The sequence below is a fragment of the Furipterus horrens genome, unplaced genomic scaffold, assembly GCF_987537825.1.
Source record: "Furipterus horrens unplaced genomic scaffold, mFurHor1.1.pri manual_scaffold_2, whole genome shotgun sequence".
NCBI lineage: Eukaryota > Metazoa > Chordata > Mammalia > Chiroptera > Furipteridae > Furipterus > Furipterus horrens.
In genome coordinates this window covers 157,437,788-157,457,805 of record NW_028327172.1, presented here as the reverse complement: position 1 = coordinate 157,457,805, position 20,018 = coordinate 157,437,788, and the positions used below count along the sequence as shown (strand labels likewise).

The 20,018-nt window shown below is 39.2% G+C and overlaps 1 protein-coding gene across 1 annotated transcript in view; it reads right to left on the bottom strand.

Moving 5' to 3' along the window:
- Positions 1–19,643, bottom strand: part of LOC150019797 (uncharacterized) — a 35,214-nt gene extending 15,571 nt beyond the window's left edge. The window contains exons 1-2 of the mRNA XM_090267373.1: positions 19,564–19,643; positions 19,028–19,469 (exon numbers count right to left, since the gene is read on the bottom strand). Coding sequence (XP_090123499.1) covers positions 19,028–19,469; positions 19,564–19,643 — 522 coding nt within the window. The remainder of the gene's footprint in view (positions 1–19,027; positions 19,470–19,563) is intronic.
- Positions 19,644–20,018: the final 375 nt, after the last annotated feature.

Genomic DNA, 20,018 nt, shown 5'->3' with positions numbered 1-20,018 from the left:
ATCTAGTCTTATGTAGCCCAAAAAACTAAACAAGAGTTTTATATAAACTAAAAAACAAACATAAACAGCCTTTATTTATTCCTCCACTCTAAATGGGAAGGATGAGGAGAAGCTTGGGAAAACTTATAAAAGGAAATAAATAGCAATAGAATTTTAAAAACTGCTGTGCTTTTACTAAGAGGTATTTATTAGGAAAGTAGACGATGAATACTAGAGAGGAATTAGATCTTTGATTTTTTAAGCTATCTCCTCTGTATTGAAAGCAAAAAACCTATTCTTCCAAAGAATAAATGAATAGAGGTCATAATTAAAGATAAGAAACAAATGTCTATAATTAATTTTTAAAAAATATTTCAGTAACACAGAACTCTAGCAACATCACCAGCTAATCTGCTGGGTGCTTTCCACTTCAACTCTCTTTTAATCATTTGGATTAACTATATATTCAATTTCTTGTATTCTTAGCTTGCTTTACATACTATGCTTCAGTTATAGCCTTTCATATTACATTGTTTATTTTTCTGCACTGTTCTAGAAAGCAGGGACTATATCTTCTTTCCAAACTATCTCCCATCTTTCTACAATCATCTACTGGAACTCTAATCTGCAGCAGGCCTAATTTTCATTCCCAAATCACAGTACAATGCCTGGCAAAAACTATACACCCAATAAGTGAAGTTTTTATGTCAACTTTAAAATCCACTCATTCTCCACATCTATACCACTGTCCTCAAATACACACACAGGAAAACAAACCAACCAAACTTTGGGGGCTCTGCTGGAGGTGATCATTAACAAAACGTAAATACTTGCAATGGAACAGAATGGTAAGAGTCATGTTTGCACAATGCAAACTACATCTTTTGACACTGTTGATATTTACCACTTTGAGCTACATGATAAACATCTGTCTGATGATAAGTTTAATTTCTTTCCAATAAATGGTGCAAGGACAACTGGTTACCCACATGCAAAAGAATGAAGCTGGACTCCTATCACACACCACATACAAAACTTAACTCAAAGTGGTTCAAAGATTTAAAGGTAAGAACAGAGTCTATAAAAATTTTAGAAGAAAACACAAGCAGAAATATTTCTGATTTTGGATTAGGTAATGGTTTCTTAGATATGACACCAAAAGCACAAGCAACTAAAGAAAAAATAAATTAGAAATGACTGTCAAGAGAAAAAACTTCTGTGCTTCTAAGGACACTATTAAGAAAATAAAACCCACAAAATGGGAGAAAATTTCTGCCATTCACAAGAGATCTGTATCTAGAATATATAAAGAACTGTTACAATTCAATAAAGACAAGCCAATTTTTAAATGGGCAAAGGATCTAAAGGGACAGTTCTCTAAGAAAGACATACAATAGCCAATAAACACATGAAAAGATGTTCAACATTATTAGCAAATCAAAAACATGAAGCACCACTTTATACTCATCAGGATACATTCATCAAGATGATTATAATAAAAAACCCACTTCAAGTCACATCATAAGTAAAATGGCAACATTCAAAGACAAAGACAGAATCCTAAAAGCAGAAAGAGAAAAACAGCAAATAGCTTACAAGGGAGTTCTGATAAAGATATCAACGAATTTCACAACGGAAACATTACAAGCCAGAAGGGAGTAGTCAAAAATATTTCAAGCAATGAAAAACAACGGCCTACAACCAAGAATACCCTACCCAGCAAGGCTCTCATTCATATTGGAAGGTGAAATAAAAAGTTTCCCAGGCAAAGGAAGACTAAAAGAATACATCTCCACCAAACCACCATTGCAAGAGATGCTAAAGGGAATGTTTAAGAAAAAGAAGAAAAAAAGAGATGCGGAACACAGGTACAAAGGGAAATGAATAAATACATGTCAATAATAACCTTAAATGTAAATGGATTAAATGCTCCAATTAAAAGACATAGGGTAACAGAATGGATAAGAAAACAGGACCCACATATTTGCTGTCTACAAGAAACACACCTCAAAACAAAAGATTTACACAGACTGAAAGTAAAGGGATACAAAAAAGTATGCCAAGCAAACGGACATGAAAAAAAAGCTGGGGTAGCAGTACTCATATCAGACAAAACGGATTTCAAAGCAAGGGCAATAAATAGAGACAAAGAAGGACATTTCGTAATACTTAAGGGAACAATCCATCAAGAAGATATAACACTGGTAAACATATATGCACCCAACATAGGAGCACCCAAATACATAAAGCAAATACTAGAAGACCACAAGAAGGATATTAAGAGCAACACACTCATAGTAGCGGACTTTAAAACTCCATTATCAACAATAGACAGATCTCTGAAGCAAAGAAACACCAAGGATACACAGGCATTGAACAACACACTAAACCACATGGACTTAACTGATATATATAGAACTTTTCACCTCAAAGAAACAAAATATACATTCTTTTCAAAGGAACATGGGACATTTTCAAAGATAGACCACATGATAGGACACAAAATAAGCCTCAACAAATTCAAGAAAATTGAAATCATATCAAGCATCTTTTCAGACCACAATGCCTTGAAACTAAATATCAACCTCAGAGAAAAAAACCAAAGACACCCAAACTCATGGAGAATGAATAACATGCAATTAAATAATGAATGGGTTAACAATGACATCAAAGAGGAAATCAAGAAATTTCTAGACACTAATGACAATGAACACACAACAGCCCAAAACCTATGGGACACAGCAAAAGCAGTCCTAAGAGGGAAGTTCACAGCAATACAGGCATATCTGAAAAGGCTAGAAGAATCTCAAATAAAAAACCTAACCCTAAAGCTACAAGAACTAGAACAACAACAACAAACAAAGCCTAGGGCAAGAAGAAGGAACGAAATCATCAAGATCAGAGCAGAATTAAATGACATAGAGACCAAACAAACAATTCAAAAGATCAACAAAACTAGGAGCTGGCTCTTTGAAAAAATAAACAAAATCAACAAGCCTTTAGCCAGGCTTATCAAGAAAAATAGAGAGAAGACCCAAATAAACAAAATCAGAAACAAAAAAGGAGAAATCACGACTGATACCACAGAAATGCAAAGGATTGTAAGGAATTACTACAAACAAGTGTATGGCAAGAAATTTGACAACCTAGAAGAAATGGGCAAATTTCTAGAAACATACAACCTTCCAAAACTGAATCAAGAAGAAGTAGAAAGTCTCAACAGACCAATAACAAAGAAGGAAATTGAAACAGTAATCAAAAATCTCCTGGCACACAAAAGCCCTGGACCGGATGGCTTCACAGGAGAATTTTACAACACATTTAGGGAAGAACTAACTCCTATCCTCCTCAAACTATTCCAAAAAATCCAAAAAGAGGGAAGACTCACAAACGCTTTCTATGAAGCCAGTATTACCCTAATTTCAAAACCAGGTCAAGACACAACAAAGAAAGAAAACTACACGCCAATATCACTGATGAACATAGATGCTAAAATCCTCAACAAAATACTGGAAAATAGGACCAGCAATACATCAAAAAGATCATACACCACGATCAAGTGGGATTCATCCCAGGGATGCAAGGACAGTTTAATATTCACAAATCAATAAACGTAATACATCACCTAAACAAAATGAAAAACAAAAATCACACAATCATATCAATAGATGCAGAAAAAACATTTGATAAAGTCAACACACATTTATGATGAAAACACTAAGCAAAATGGGAATAGAGGGAGCATACCTTAACATAATTGAGGCTATATATGAGAAACCTGAAGCCAACATCATACTCAGTGGACAAAAACTGAAAGCATTCATGCTGAGATCAGGAACAAGACAAGGATGTCCACTCTCTCCACTTCTTTTCAACATAGTGTTGTAAGTCCTAGCCACAGCAATCAGACAAGACAAAGAAATAAAAGGCATCCAAATTGGGAAAGAAAAAGTAAAACTATCATTATATGCAGATGACATGATAGTATACATAGAAAACCCTATTAATTCCAATAAAAGAATACTCGATATAATAAGTGAATTTGGGAAAATAGCAGGGTACAAAATAAATATACAGAAAACTAAGGCATTTCTGTACACCAACAATAAAATATCAGAGACAGAGGCAAAAAAGAAAATACCATTTACTATAGCAACAAGAAAAATAAAGTACCTAGGAATAAACTTAACCAAAGAGATAAAAGACCTGTACTCGGAAAATTACGTAACATTGAAGAAAGAAATTAAGGAAGATACAAATAAATGGAAGCAAATACCATGTTCATGGATGGGAAGAATCAACATCATCAAAATGGCCATACTACCCAAAGCAATTTACAGATTCAATGCAATCCTTATTAAAATACCAATGACATATTTCACAGACCTAGAACAAATACTCTAAAAATTCATATGGAACCAAAAAGACCCCGAATAGCAAAAGCAATCTTGAGACAGAAGAACATAGCAGGAGGAATCACGATACCAGACATCAAACAATACTACAAAGCCACTGTGATCAAAACAGTCTGGTACTGGCATAAGAACAGACATATAGATCAATGGAACAGAATAGAGAGTCCAGAAATAAATCCAGGACTAAACAGTCAACTAATACTTGCTAAAGGGGAAAGGAACATAAAATGGAGTGAGAAGAGCCTCTTCAACAAATGGTGCAGGGAGAACTGGACAGGGACGTGCAAAAAAATGAAACAAGATGGATCAAAGACTTAAATGTAAGCTGTGACACCATAAAACTCCTAGAGGAAAACATAGGTAGGAAAATTTCAGATATCCCACGTAACAATATTTTCATGGATACATCTCCTAAGGCAAGAGAAATAAAGAAAAAAATAAACAAATGGGACTGCATCAAACTAAAGAGTTTCTGCTCAGCAAAAGGAAACATCAGCAAGGTGAAAAGGAAACCAACCATATGGGAAAACATATTTGCCAATGATATCTCAGACAGGGGACTGATCTCCAATATATATAAAGAGCTTATATGACTCAACATCAAGAAAACAGACAACCCAATTAAAAAATGGGGACAGGACCTGAACAAACACTCTCTGAAGAGAACATACAGAAGGTCCATAGACACATGAAAAAATGCTCAACATCACTAGCCATCAGAGAGATGCAAATAAAAACCACAATGAGATACCACTTTACACCAGTCAGAATGGCCATCATCAACAAATCAATGAACAACAAGTGCTGGCGAGGATGTGGAGAAACAGGAACCCTACTGCACTGTTGGTGGGAATGCAGACTATGGAAAACAGCCACTATGGAAAACAGTATGGAATTACCTCAAAAAACTAAAAATGGAACTGCCTTTTGAACCAGCGGTTTCACTGCCTGGATTATACTGAAAAATCCTAAAACCCTAATTCAAAAGAACTTATGCACCCCTATGTTCATAGCAGTACTGTTTACAATAGCTAAGTGCTGGAAACAGCTTAAGTGCCCATCTGTAGATGAGTGGATCAAAAAACTGTGGTACATTTACACAATGGAATACTGTGCAGCAGAGAGAAAGAAGGAACTCCTGCCATTTGCAACAACATGGATGAAACTAAAGAGAATTATGCTTAGTGAAATAAGCTGACAAAGAAAGAAAAATACCATATGATATCACCTAATACAGGAAACCAAAGAACAACATAAACAAACGAACTAAACAGGACAAGGAGCAGAATAACAGTCAATAAGGGGGAGGGGGAAGAGAGAGAAGGGGGATAAGTAAGGGAAGGGTTTAGTCAAGGAATGTGTATAAATGACTTACGGACATGGACAACAGGGAGGGATATGATTGTTGAAGAACGGGTGGGCTGGGTGGGGGGGAGCAATGGGGTAAAATGGGACAACTGTAATTGAAAAACCAAAAAATAAAATTAAAAAAAAATATGACTATAATAGAAAAGACAGCTAAATAACAATTGTTGACAAGGATGTGAATACATGGGACCCCCCATCTCCCAATCATGTTTCTAATCTAAACTTATCCTGCTGGTGGGAACTGTAAAATGGTTCCATTGCTTGGAAAACAGTTTGGAAGTTTTACAAATGGCTAAAGATAGATACTATATGATCCTGCAATTCCTAGCTACATACAAGAGAAATAAAAACATGTCCACACAAAAACATGAATGTTCACAGCAGCAGTATTAATTTACAGTAAAAAAATAGAGACAATTCCAATGTACATTAACTGACTAATGAATAAACAAAATGTGGTATATACATAAAATGGAGTATTACTTGGCAATAAAAGTACTGATATGTGCAACAACATGAATGACTCTTGAAAACATATGCTAATTAAAAGAAGTCAATCTCAAAGGACCACATATTATATGATTCCACTTATATAAAATATGCAGAATAAACAAATCCATAGAAACTTAAAGTAGATTAGTGTTTGCCTGGGACTTGGGGAGATGAGGGGACTCGGATGTGATGGCTAAGGGGTGTGGTGATTCTTTTGGGGGTTATTCTAAAATTGACTATGGGGATGGATTCACAATTCTGTGAATATATTAAAAGCCATTGAATTTTACAGTTTGAGTAAATGAACTGTATGGTAAGCAAGTTATATCTCAATAAAGCTATTAAAAATGCCAACTATCACATTCCTAAATCATTGGGTTCCATTCCAGCAAACTGGGTCATAAGCAGAAGATATAATTTTCTTTATTTGTATAACAGTCATCTGAAGTATAATACATAAGGATAGAATTTATTTATTTGCTTTTTGTCCAACATGTTTCTGTACTAAATGTCTGAGTGGCTGCCCATTTGAATTCCTTGAAGAGGTGAGGAACAAGGTTGGCTGTCTATTGTGACTTGCGACCATTCCTACCCCATTCCTCCAGTGCCCTGCTCAGTCTTTCCATGGAGTAAATTCTCAGTGCCTGTGTGGTAAGTCAATGAATTAACACCGACTGTATCCGAGAGTGTGCCTCTGTAGGAAACTGCAGTTGTAAACAGGTAACTTAAGAAAAAAAGTTTTTTTTTCTTCTGTTTTCTACAAGCCAGATAACACTGTCACATAAAAAACTTGATGTAGTCTCTCATTAGAGTTTGAACTTCATGTCAACCAAGAGATACAGTAGTTTTTGAAACATCTAAATATGGTTATTCTTAGTTTATATTAAAGGAAAAGAAAGCCTATCAAAAGAAAGGAGCAGGATGAAAGGTTTAAGTCAGGTGCACTGTGATTTTTCATACTTTGTTATTTTTCCAGTCACTTTATGAGGAAAAGTTCAAGCACTGCAGTTGAATTTAAGTTACATGTGCTGAAGTCGCTTTCAAACATTTAAAATTAGCATAGAATTAAAATAAGGTCTTTGATGGAAGTTTTTAAATATTCTGAAGTTTTAAGGCTAGAAAAAATATTTAATCACATTTGCAAATTAGCTTATTCAAACTTGCCTATTAATCCTTCTGTGGCTAGTCTGTACCTCGTCTTATCTTCCTAGATGCCTGCAGCATTTATTTGTGGAGACAAAACTCAAAGACACTGGTTCTGCAAGGTAACAAGAAAATTATTCTTAACCTTACACCCTGCTTCTAAGGTCCTATTATCACAAAAATGTTTTGACCACTGGGTGAGCTGAAGCTTCTCACTATTGTCAGTTTGGTCTCTGATGAGTACGATCTCCTATTTACTCATGATCATCCCATCCAGAATCACTTTGAAATTTAATTAAAACAAATGTCATCACAACACAGACTACTGTAAAGGAATAAAAGTTTTCTAGCAGACATTGGGCCTAAATTCTAGACCCTGATTCTATCACTTAACTTCTCGGAGTCCTCTTTGTAAAATGACATAACTATCTAATCTACGACAAAGATCAAATTAAGGTTATAGATGTGGAAAGCACCGTGATGGTGTAATGCTTTAGAGTACACAAGTACTGTACATAAATACACATGAGGACAGTAGAACTCCCCTTATACATTATTCTTTCTCTGCCTCTGCCCCACCCATGCAGTCTTCTGGAGTACCACTATGGACCTTCACGTTGGCTGGACTTTCTTCTTCGGCAAAGGCAACAGTTTCAACATGCAGTCACAATTCCCTGTCAGCAGCCCCCTGCAGTAGGCAAGGTCACTCACCAACGCTCAGTCCCTCATGATCCCTTTCAGGGCATGGCTTCCCTACATTTTTCACATTATGCCCCATACAAAGTGATATTATTTGTACATCCATGACACTATAATAATAACAAAAAAAGCTCTGGTTGCCTCAGTACTTATCTACCTGCCTGAAGGCTAAGAGGCTGAATGTATCAGATACATCTGCAATGGCTGGGAAACTGCCTTAAGGCAACTTCCCACTTTCCTCCCACAGAGTCAAACAGTATGGTGATCAAGTCCAAAAACCATAATGCTAAAAGAATATATCAAATAAGAATACAAAAACAGGCCCATGTCTATCCAGATTCAGATAGAGAATAACCTAGTAATGGCTACTGTTGGAGCTGAGGTTCAAGAGGGTGAATATAGGGGTATAAAAGAAAATACAGACACCTGTCTTAGGTATAAAGTAGGACCCAGGTAAACAGGGAAAGAAAAAGGCTGCAGAACAGTTGAGCTCTTCAGATCTTTGAAATATGAGCTGATGTGGGCACATTCCATTTTCAGAGTCCACACACCAGTGACCAGACATCCAAAAATGGTTTTACCTTTCAGTTGTGCCATGTGACAGCTGTCTGTCAAAATTAGGTCAAAGCTGCTCAGCACAGCACTGACATACAGTGCTGATAGGGCTATTTCTGCTGTTGGTTGGATGTTTCTAATCTAAAAGTGTCCTAGATAAAGAAAATAAGACTGAAACAAAATTATAAAATAAACCAGGCAGTGTTGCCTATATGCCCCATTATTGGGGGCTGACAGAAAGCTGTTGCCTCTGCTCCCTTTCCAGACTCCCACACTGAGGCTAAGTTCCGTAAGTAAAGCTAAACATTATCTCTATCCTAGGTTGCTTCAGAAAGCAGCTGCAGTTGCCGTTACTAAACTGAGCATTCACCCTGCAGGCTTTCTCCACGCATCAGAATCTGGATAGTCCCGTGATCTAGAACACTTGAGATAACAACAGAAAGAACAGAAGAGCCAACCTTTCACTCAATGAAAGTTTATTTTAGAGTAGTCAGCTCAGGCTACCATAACAAAATAATAGACTGGGTGTTATTTTAAACAACAGACATTTCTCACAATTTTGAGACTGGGAAGCCCAAGGTCAAGGTGCCCACAGATTGGGTTCTTGTGAGGGCCCTTTTCCTCATTTGCAGACAACAGCTTTCTTGCTCTATCCTCACATGGGGGACAGAGAGAGAAAGAGCAAACTCTTTGGTCTCTGATAAGGGCATTAAAACCATCATGGGGTTTGGTTCTCATGACATCATCTAACCTAATTATCTCCCAAATGCCCCGACCTCCAAATACTATCATACTGGGGATTGGAGCTTCAACATATGAGTTTGCAGGGACACATTCAGTCCATAGCAGAGGTTTCTGCCAAATACTCTGGAGATATGAGGGTTTGAGTCATGAGACTCTATCAAATCACAATTAAATGTGTGTGTGTGTATATATACATATTTATCCTCAAAGCACTATGTATATGAGTATATATATATACATTTAGGTATCGTCGTCGTCGGCAGCCGTCCATCTCGAGAGACGATGGTGTAGCTTCTTAAGAGTCTATCTGCACCGCCGAGAATGGCTGTGCAGTCTGACTCGGGAGTGACACGGTATCTGTCTCCTCCCGTGTTGAATCGACATCTTGCGATGACGCTGGAGTGTCCTCTCCAGTGAAGCTGAAACTACAGAGCCTGGGCAGGGTGATATGGAGGGTCTGCTGTTGCCCATGCAGCAGACCCCCCCTCTCTTCGCAGCTGAAGGGTCCAAGGGAAAGACGGAGTCAATACAGCTTGGCTTCAGGTGCGCCGCAGGAGTTGCCGGTGTTGACGGTGTTGACTACAACGTCAAACCGCCTTAGGGACTCCGGCTCCGGATTTTCTGTTGGGGTTTACTCCCTTAGCCTTTCCTCTGAAGAGGTATGCCGCAAGGCAGCGGAGGTTTTTTGGAATCAGAGTTTTCCTTCTCTGACATTTAGGTATATATATAGTATATAACATGTTTTGGTGGCATTTTAAATTGAAACCTAGTATATTTTTAAATACAGCTTCTAGGAAGGCAAACTTTATAATCACATATCTTTGTTAAATTATATGTGGTACTATAAGGCACAAGATGTCTTTACTTTGATAAGAACATCCACTAAGTTCTGGATAGCTGGAGGAGAACTATGAAAGAATCAGACACCTAAATTATTAAAGTTGGAGGTTTCATTTTCTGCAGGTATTATCAGTTACCTCACTTCTTCCAATCTACTGAACATGTTCCACCTTTTGCAAGGCAGACTTTTTACCAAATCATAACCTGGAACGATGCTGAAATCACAGGAAGTGAAAAATTGCTTCACAACAATCTTTACTTTAACCAAAAGCAACAACTGCATTATTTAGGTATCTGTGAATTTTCAGTCTATAGTTATAACTCTCTACTTTAACTTGGAATGCTAAATATTCAAAATTAATAATTACTTTATACACAAATGTGTAAAATTAAAACTGTCTTTAACTTGCATGTTATAAAGCATACAATAGAGTTACAAAAAATTAATTTTTCTTTTGCTATGTTAAAGTGCACTATTGTGTTCACATGTTAAGTAAAAACATCTATGGAAGCAAGTTTTCTTCCTGTATTTAAGATTCATGATATGAAATGTTCACTGAATGGATAAGTTTTCAGCTGGGTTTCCCACATATCATTTTCCATGATGGAATCATCTGAGGCATCGGATTCAGTGCACCCCTACATAACTTTGAATAATTTTATGAGTTTGGAGAATATGCCAAGCTTTCCAACAGAAAGCAAGACTTACATACCAGCATGGGAAGCAAGCCTGGCTGAAGAGCTCCTGAAACAGAAAGGCTTTCGATAAAACATATGAAAATGACATATCAAGGCATAAAAATCAGAACTTTCCAAAGTAATTAGACCAATGATTGTATCATTGTTGCTGTTAGTCAGTACTGACTGGGATAGTTAATTTAACAATTCCAGGTATGTCTGTAAAGCTACTTCGGATGAGATTCATATTTGAATAGCTAAACTCAGTAAAGGAGATTATCCTCACCAAAGTGAGTAGGCATCATTCAATCCCTTAAGAACCAGTTTTTTTAGAACAAAAAGTGGAGGAAGGAGGAATTCTCCCCTCTCTCCAACCTCCCCCGCCCACCCCCTCAGTGTTGAGCTGGGATGTCTTATCTCATCTTTTCTTGTCCTCAGGAAAAAGTGGTGGTGAATTACACCATTGGCTTTCCTGGACACTTCTATTAGTTTGTTTTTCTGGAGAACCCTGAAGAATACGTTTACTTATTGGCAACAATGGATATAATATTCAATGGTAAATGGAAAGGGTAGAAAGTCTGTTCTCCAAAGAGTAAAGTTACTTCTCAGAAGAAATACATACAAGTTTTCCTCAGCTGGTTATATAAAATTCAAATGTACTCTCTCCTACATCTTATGTTACAAATAATAACAAATACACCTATAGTCTAGCTGGCAATAAAAATAGAGTTGGAAGACCTGGGTTCAAATTCCAGCTCTGCTGCTTACCACATGTACTCTTGGCAGGGCTCAGTTCCTTCTTCCACAAGAGTAAATTAATAATACCCACCTCATATAATTTATATGTATTACATATAAAACACTTAAAGAGGTTTTAAAAACTCCCTTTACTATTGCATAAATTACAAATAGTAAAGTCTTTTTGCTCAAGTTGCTACCTTATATTTAATATTTATGACATTCAAGAGTGACTGCTTTGAAGGATAAGTGTTAGGGACTGAATGTTTGTGTCCCCTCTCAATTCATATAATTCATTTTCTAACCACCAATACAATGATATTAGCAGATGGGGGTCTTTGAGAAGTGATTAGATTTAGATGAGGTCATGAGAGTGGTGCCCCTATGATGAGATTAGTGCCTGTATAAAAAGAAACCAGAGTTATCTAGCTCCATCTCTATCCTCCTTCCCCTCCCCTTCTCCTTCCCCTTCCCCTCCCTTCCCCCTCCTTCTCTCTCCCTCTTGCTCCCTTGCTCTCTTTTCCCACCCCCCACACATACAGCAAAAAGATGGTAACTGCAAGCCAAGAAGAGGGGGCTGTCACCAGGCACTGAATTAGCTGGCATCCAGATCATGGGAATTCACAGCCTCCAGAACTGAGGAACAAATGTCTGTTGTTTTAAGCCACCCAGTTTATGATATTGTTATGGCAGCCTGAGTTAAATAAGACAGGATTCACTCGTCTGTATGTAAATGTTCTTGTATTAAATTCATAGAAATACCACTTTTTATTGCTTTATACCTACTTTTACTAGTAAAAGATACTAACAGCTGATGCACTTTTTCTGAAAGTGTTTTTGTATACTTTCTTCTTTGGATCCATAAAAAACAACCTGTGAGATACACAGGATATGGATTATCACCCCCATTTTACAGACAAAGAAATATAGTACAGTCAGAAGTTCTTAGGTCATACCAGTGATAACAAAGGTCATTTTTGAGCAATTTAACTCAGTTTTTGATAATTCCAGACTCCTCTCAGCCAAAACAATGTTATGTGCCTGATTTTATGCACTTTACGCTGGTTTAACTACAGGCATAATATTTTCCTCAATATTTAAGAGTAAAACTGAAGCTTATTCACCAAGATGTTTCATTCAAACCCCAGCACAAGACACACACATGGCCAAAGTCAGCTCTCAGGGGTGTTCTAGCATAAGTTGCTATAAACAGATTTGGACCCAGAGAATGTAGACAAAAAAAGACAGAATGAAGTGTACACAACAGCAGCTGCCACATTTTAAAATGTTGGAGCTATTTTAAAATCCTTTGCTGTGACTTACTTTCTGTGTCTTTCTCTACTATCCCAATAGTACTCATCTTATTTAAAGAGTTTCAATTAGTATGTGAAACCAAAGGGTCATTGTGGTTGAGTATGAAACAAATTACCCCGAATTGAAATTATTCTAATGTGTTTCCACTTCATTTCATAAAAACTTTTTTTATTCAAATGTGTATATCCTCAAGGATGCATTAGCCTTAGTTCTTATCCAGAACAAATTATCTAGATGATGCTATTATATTTTAGAGCCACATTTTAAAAAATTAATGTACAAATTTATTGTGTATTCATTTGAAGAGTCTCAGTGATGAAAAATCTTTGGTTTTTGGAAATAGTAAAGTTATCTGGATGGACCGACTAGGTAATTCCACTTGAGGTTAAATGTGGCTGTAAAATAAAGAGACTGACTTCTTACATAGCATCTACAAACTAGCTCCTCAAACACATAGTGCTCTTTTCTAGCTCAGAAGCTTTGAACAATTGCTCCCAGTTCTTGGAATCTTTTTAGAGTATGCTCTTTGTCACCCATAAATGCATGTAAAAGAGGCCTTCCCGGAACACCCTAAATCCAGAGTGGTCTAGCTTCATATCTATGTTTGTCTAAATCAGTGTCATGTTTGTTTCTTTAATAACAGTTATTATTGTTTATGGCTTTTAAAATTGTTCTTGTCTCTTCCTCTCAACTTGTGCTGTCCAATACAGTACTCACTAGACACATGTGGCTATTTTAATTTAAATTCAAATCAATTACAATGAAGTAAAACTAAATTTAAAAAATGATCAATTCAATTTCATACAAATTAAGAACTGTTCTTTGAAAGACACTGTTAAGAAAATGACAAGCCACAGAATGGGAGAGAGCATTTGAAATGCACATATCTGATAAAAGACTTTGAATCCAAAATATATAAATAAATCTTAAAACTCAATAATAAGAAAATTAACAATCCAACTAAAATTGGGCAAAATATTTGAGCAGGCACTTCACTAAACATAACATATGGATTACAAGAAAGCATGTGATAAGATGTTCAGTATAATTAATTATAAGGGAAATGTCAATCAAAACCACAGTGAGATACCACTTTATACTCTCTAGGTGGTTATAATAAAAAAGATAGATAATAAGTGCTGGTAAAGATGTGGAGAAACTGGACTCAGACACTGCTAGTGGAAATGTAAAACCACTTTGGAAAATAATCTGACAGTTTCTTATATTAAACATACACCTAAAATATGACCCAGCCATTAAACACCTAAGAATTTACCCAAAAGAAATGGGAGCATAAGTCCATACAAGGCCTTGTATATAAATGTTCACAGAAGCTTTATTTGCATAGTCAAAACCTGGAAATAATCAAATACTCATTAACAGGTGAATGTATAAACAAACTGCAGTTTATCCATATGATCAAATACTGGTCAGCAATGAAATGAACTACTGATACATGCAAAAAACAGAGATAAATTGCAAAGTAACTATATTGAATTAAAGAATGCAAAAAGGAATGTACAGGATGATTTCATTTATATAAAATTCTTGAGAGTGCAAATTAATCTATAGTTACCTAGGAATGGAGCAGGAACAAAAGTATTAGAAAAGGACATAAGGAAACTTTGGGGGGATGACAAATATGTTCAGTATCTTGACTGTGGTAATGGTTTCCCAGGTGTATACATACATTAAAACTTACTGATTTATATATTTTAAATTTGTAAAACTTATTGTATGTCAATTATACTCAGTGAAGCCATTAGAAATTTTTAGTTCCTCAGTTGTACCAGCCACATTTCAAGTGCTCAGTAGCCACATGTAGCTAGTAGCTATCAAATTAGGCACTGTAGATGAAGGGCAGTTTCATCATCATAGAAAGTTCTAGCCAACAGTGACATTCTAGACCAAGGGTCGGCAAACCATACACCAGGGACCCACCACCTGTTCTCTAAATAAAGTTTTATTGGAACACAGCTATGCCAATTCATTTACATATTATCTCTGGCTGCTTTAGCACTACAATGGCAGAGTGGATAGCTGCAACAGAGACCTATCATTCATCAACCTAAATTATTTACTACCTGACCCTTTAAGAAAGTCTGCTGACCCTGCTCTAAATCATAAAGTGAATACAAGGACCAGTATCTTTCCTGTTCACTGCAGTACATAACCCAACTAATATTGAGTACCTAAAATGTGGCACTGTCCTGGGAACTGGGGGGCGGGGGGGGGCTGCCTTGAACAATACAGATACGGTCCCTATTCTCATGGTGAGGGATTCAGATAATATAATCAGGAAATAAATAAGAAAATATCAGGCAAGAATCAATGCTAAGATGAAAATAAAACAAAATATAGAGATTATTAAGGGGCAACTTCCACTTAGGTAGTTAGGACAGGCCTCTGGGAGGACCTAATATCTGAATAGTATAAAAGAATCAGTACTGCAAATACCTGTGGCAGAAGCAGAGGGAATAGGAAAACTAAGGCCTCGGAATAAAAATGAATTGATGACTTGATGTTTGAAAAAGAAGGAACATGTGGCTGGAGAATACAACAAGGTGGCAAAAGTTCAGCTGAGGTAAGAGAAGTAGAGAGGCCTAAGAGGAGTCTGAATTTTACTTTGAATATGATGAAAAGCCACTACAGGTTTTGAAGCAGGTGAGCAACATGATGAATTTATACTCCAGTGCTGCTAAATGGAGATTGGATCAGGGAAGAAAAAGAAAGGTGTTAAGACAAGTTAGGGAGTTTTTGCAAAGGTACAGGTGAAAGATGGTGCTGGTTTGGCTTGGACCACAGTGGCAGCAGTGGAGATGAAATGGACAAAATCAAGATATGTTTCAAAGTAATATTGGATTGGCCTTTCTGATGGTTATTGTAGAGTGAGGAAATGAGAGGAGTCGAAGATGATTCCTAGATTTTTGGCTTGAGTAACTTGGACACAGTAGTATGAATTACAGATATGTGGGAAATTACAAACAGTAAGAGTTATCATCTACTGAGGGCTTATTTTATGCCAATACTCACCCACTGGCCCATTTAATTTTCCCAACAATCTTGAAGAGGCAGGTATTATTGTTATTTCAACTTTACAAATAGTCAACGAAAAAGGATAAGCAACTTACTTAGGTCAGAAAACTAGTATCAACACAATCTATGCCAATTTCTGACCATTCATTTACTGGCCCAAAAGTAGTGTTAACCTGGTAAATTCACACACACACACACACACATCCTTAAGTCATCAGTCTCTAAATTCTACCACACTATATAAAACTGCCTCAGTGACAGCAGTTTCTGGGAATCTGATCTACATTGTAGGCAATGACAGTACCCCTGGGTTAATAGACTCTCAGGATGACTAACTTGAAAGATTAAATTTTTCTTTATAAACTCCTGTTATTTAAAAATCACCTTATTTTCACAGAGTACAAGATATAATTGTAAACTATATACTTTTTCTCCAGCATTATCTCTTTGATTCCTGTCTAAAAAATGAGAAACTGAAACAAGTGAAGTGATTTTTCTCAAGATCATTGAGATAGTAATAGAGCTAGAACTAAAAGCCAAGTGAACTTATTCCATACAATGGTCAGGCCAATAAACCTGCCCTTAAAATTTTTGACAACTCAATAAAAAACACATTTTATACCACTACCCAAAATAAACATACGTATATGAAACAGAGGGAAAGAGTTATACAAAACAGCCTTTACCCTTACTAATGTACTAATATTTTCTACTTTATTTTTTAAAATGTTGATTGTACCTGGCAATTTGAACATTGACTCAAGCCTTAATAATTAACATTACAACCACATAAGTGGCCTTTGTTTTTAGAAATGTCTCATGATTCACTAAGACTACCAGACACCAAAAAGGCGAGATAAAACACAAAAAACAAAAAAAGATGAATCTGGTGAGTATTTGGAATACATGAAGACTGATTTATAAGAGCATAAATGATGATGATTCTATGAACTATACTTTGGAAATATTTTATTTTTACTTTCTGTTGCTAATATGGAGGTCTGAAATCAAAGAGATATGCCTACTTTTTAAAATAAGCAGAGATGTGCTTTTCTGGAAAACATATTAAAAGCAAAATAAAATGTTTCTTCAACCTCACCCCAATTCCAAAGGAAGTAAAAAGCTGTAGAGAGACCATACTGACAAAATCTATTCCGTTTAAAGAAAAGGAAAAGGAAAAGACTAGACTGGCAACGTAATAATCCATTATGGTTTATAATGGATAGCATCTTAAGGACAATGGCTTAAGATGTAAAGCAACCTTTCATTTACTGAATAAGTACTATCTTATAAATGATCAAGCCACTCCAATGCTTTCTCTTTTTACCAGTAATGCTTAAGCTTAATTACTTAGTTAAAACAGGAAGAGAACTGTTCAGGAATACAAATATTTGATTTCCTCCAATTCCTTAAGTTTACAAGGATAAAAATTGCTTTAAAATCTATGCCAATTTCTGACCATTTACCTTCCCAAAAGTAGTGTTAACCTGGTAAATTCACACACACACACACACACACACACACACACACACTCCCTGCATCTCTGAAGGGGAAAAGCAACAAGGACAAACCACAATCTAACACATCAAAAGCTCAGCAGACACTACAGCTGATGCATCAAGTTCACTCCTAAATGGCTCTGTGGCATGGTCAAGGTCCTTGGGAGTTCACACACACTTCTGTACTCCCCACACAGATCTCACGTCTTCAACTGACCTCTAGCCAACCCAGGATGCTGGAGGGAAGAGTCGTGAAAGGTAATAAAATCAGGACAATCTGGGAGCCTGCACAACCCGTTACGGTTCTAATTATATAAATGCAATGCATTAACACAGTTCTTTACAAAAGAGTTGGATGATCCCTCTAATCCAATTTGTTCCAAAGAAACTGGAAGGGAACCACCAAGACAGAGTAAAAATGGCCAAATATCTTAAAGTCTTGGGGGGGAGGGGAGGAGCAAGAACAGAAATACCCAATGGCTATAAACACCCAAATCAATTCCTCTGACAGAACAGTAGAGGCCGGCAGTCGGCGGCCACGTGCACTTGCTCAGGAAACCGTTCCAAAGAAACCTTACCGGATCGGAATCAGCACGCGGCACAGCGGCTGCATGTATCCTAGCGAAATGCTACAAGTTGTTGCCTGCATCCCTCCCTATCGCTCTGGGAGGGAACACGCACGCGCCCCCACGCCCACAGCTACAGCCAGACTCCTCTCCAGCCCCACCAAATCCCAAGGGCTAGGGGACATGGGTAGGGTGAAGGCCCCTGGCCTCGGTCCATTCGACCCTGACCAAAGCCCACCGGCCCCACCCACCTCGGTTCTAGGCCGAACCAAACCTCCAGGACTTCGCTTTGTCGACCGTTAGCATCCCTAGCTTACCTACACGTCTGAGCACCACCTCAGAGACCCGGAGTCTTTCTGTGAGCCCAGCGCTGGGCACAATAACGCTCCCCCCTCAAACCCCTTTCCACTCAACCCAAATCCCTCGGATGCCGCATCCAGGTGAGAGGACTGAGCTCCTTAGGCCCGCAGCTCCGCCGCCTGCCTTCTTCAACGCGGGTGGCTGGACGCCTCCGCCCTTCGGGACCTCGGGGCTGACTCGGTCAAGAGACGGTGAGCGCCTGGAGGACCTCGGGGGAGATCAGGGGCTGAGCCCTCGGCGGTACCAAGGAAAGGCGATGCCCCAATACGAGGCCCCACGCCCAGCTGGGGAGCTGGGCCGCCTGCAGACCCTGCGGCGGATGGAGATGAGGGGGGCTGCTGATCTGTTCCTAGAGCGATTACGACTCTAGACCGAACAGGGTACTGGGGTGATTTGGGAGACTGCTGTGACCATGGGAGTGAGGACAAGTAAGGTGGGGACGTTCTAGAACTAAGGCAGTGGAGCCTCTAGCCTCTAGCGTTAAATCCCCACGGCGTTCGGGTCCCCGAGCCCCGGTGGCCGGCGCAGCAGGCACCCGCGGTGAGCAGATCTGCTGCTGCGGCAGCAACGACAGGAGTGGGGCCCCTCGCAGTGTCCTCACCTTTTTGGTGCCGGGGCCTCCTGCGATCCGAGACATTCCTGTCAGGGAGAAGGAGCGCCCCGGCTGCCCCCCTAGAGTCTCCTGCTGGGGGGACATCGCTTCCATGAAGAAGACTTTCAAGCAAATCCCAGCCCAGGAGGAGGCTACGCGGTCATAGCCGCAGGATCGCAGCCGGAGCGGCGATGATGCGCGGGCCGAGGCAGCCGCGGCGCTCAGGCAGGGAGCCAGGCTCCGAGTGCGGATGGCGCGCCTCCCGTCGGGGCCATGTACTGCCGCCTGAGCTGGACACGGCGGGCTGGAGGCGACTGCAGCGTCGCCAGCGCACCAGCCGCGGCCTGCCCCGCCTCGGGCCCGCCCCTCTGCGCTGGGCGCTGGGACCCGCCCCCGGCCGCCCTCCTCCAGCCGGGAACTACCGGCAGCGCCCGGCTTGCGGCGCAGCGGCCTGTCATTTTTTTTTGTATGTGTGTTAGGGCAAAGGCAACTGACTGACCTTCCCAGGCAGCCACTCTGGGTGAGTCCAGCCTGAAGGAGCTCACGGTTTGGTGTCACGAACCTGGGCCTTTAGTGCACGGACACGTGCTTCTCCCACCACCCAGCCCACTCGCAGCGACCCCATCCCTTCCCAGGCTGCGCCCGCGGGGGATGGCGCCACTGCAGCGTGTGCATCAGCGCAGCTGTGGTGACTTCAGCCTGAACCGAGGCTTTGCAGGGATTCCAGTCTCGTTCTCAACGAACTGCAGAGGAGTACCCCGACCCTCGTCCCAAACCCCACCCTGGAGGCCTCCGGATGGAGTTGCACGTTGCAGAGTGCTGCAGCTGTACAAATGTGGAAGCCCACAGCATCGCCTGACCTCTTGTGCAATCCCGAATGTTAGCCTAGCTCCGGGTCACCCTCCTTGCTTTCTGCAGCCTCCTGTCACCAGCCCCTGCACAATTTACACCAGCGGTTTCCCGGTGTCTGTGCGCGGGCAAAGACGGGCATTCCAAACGT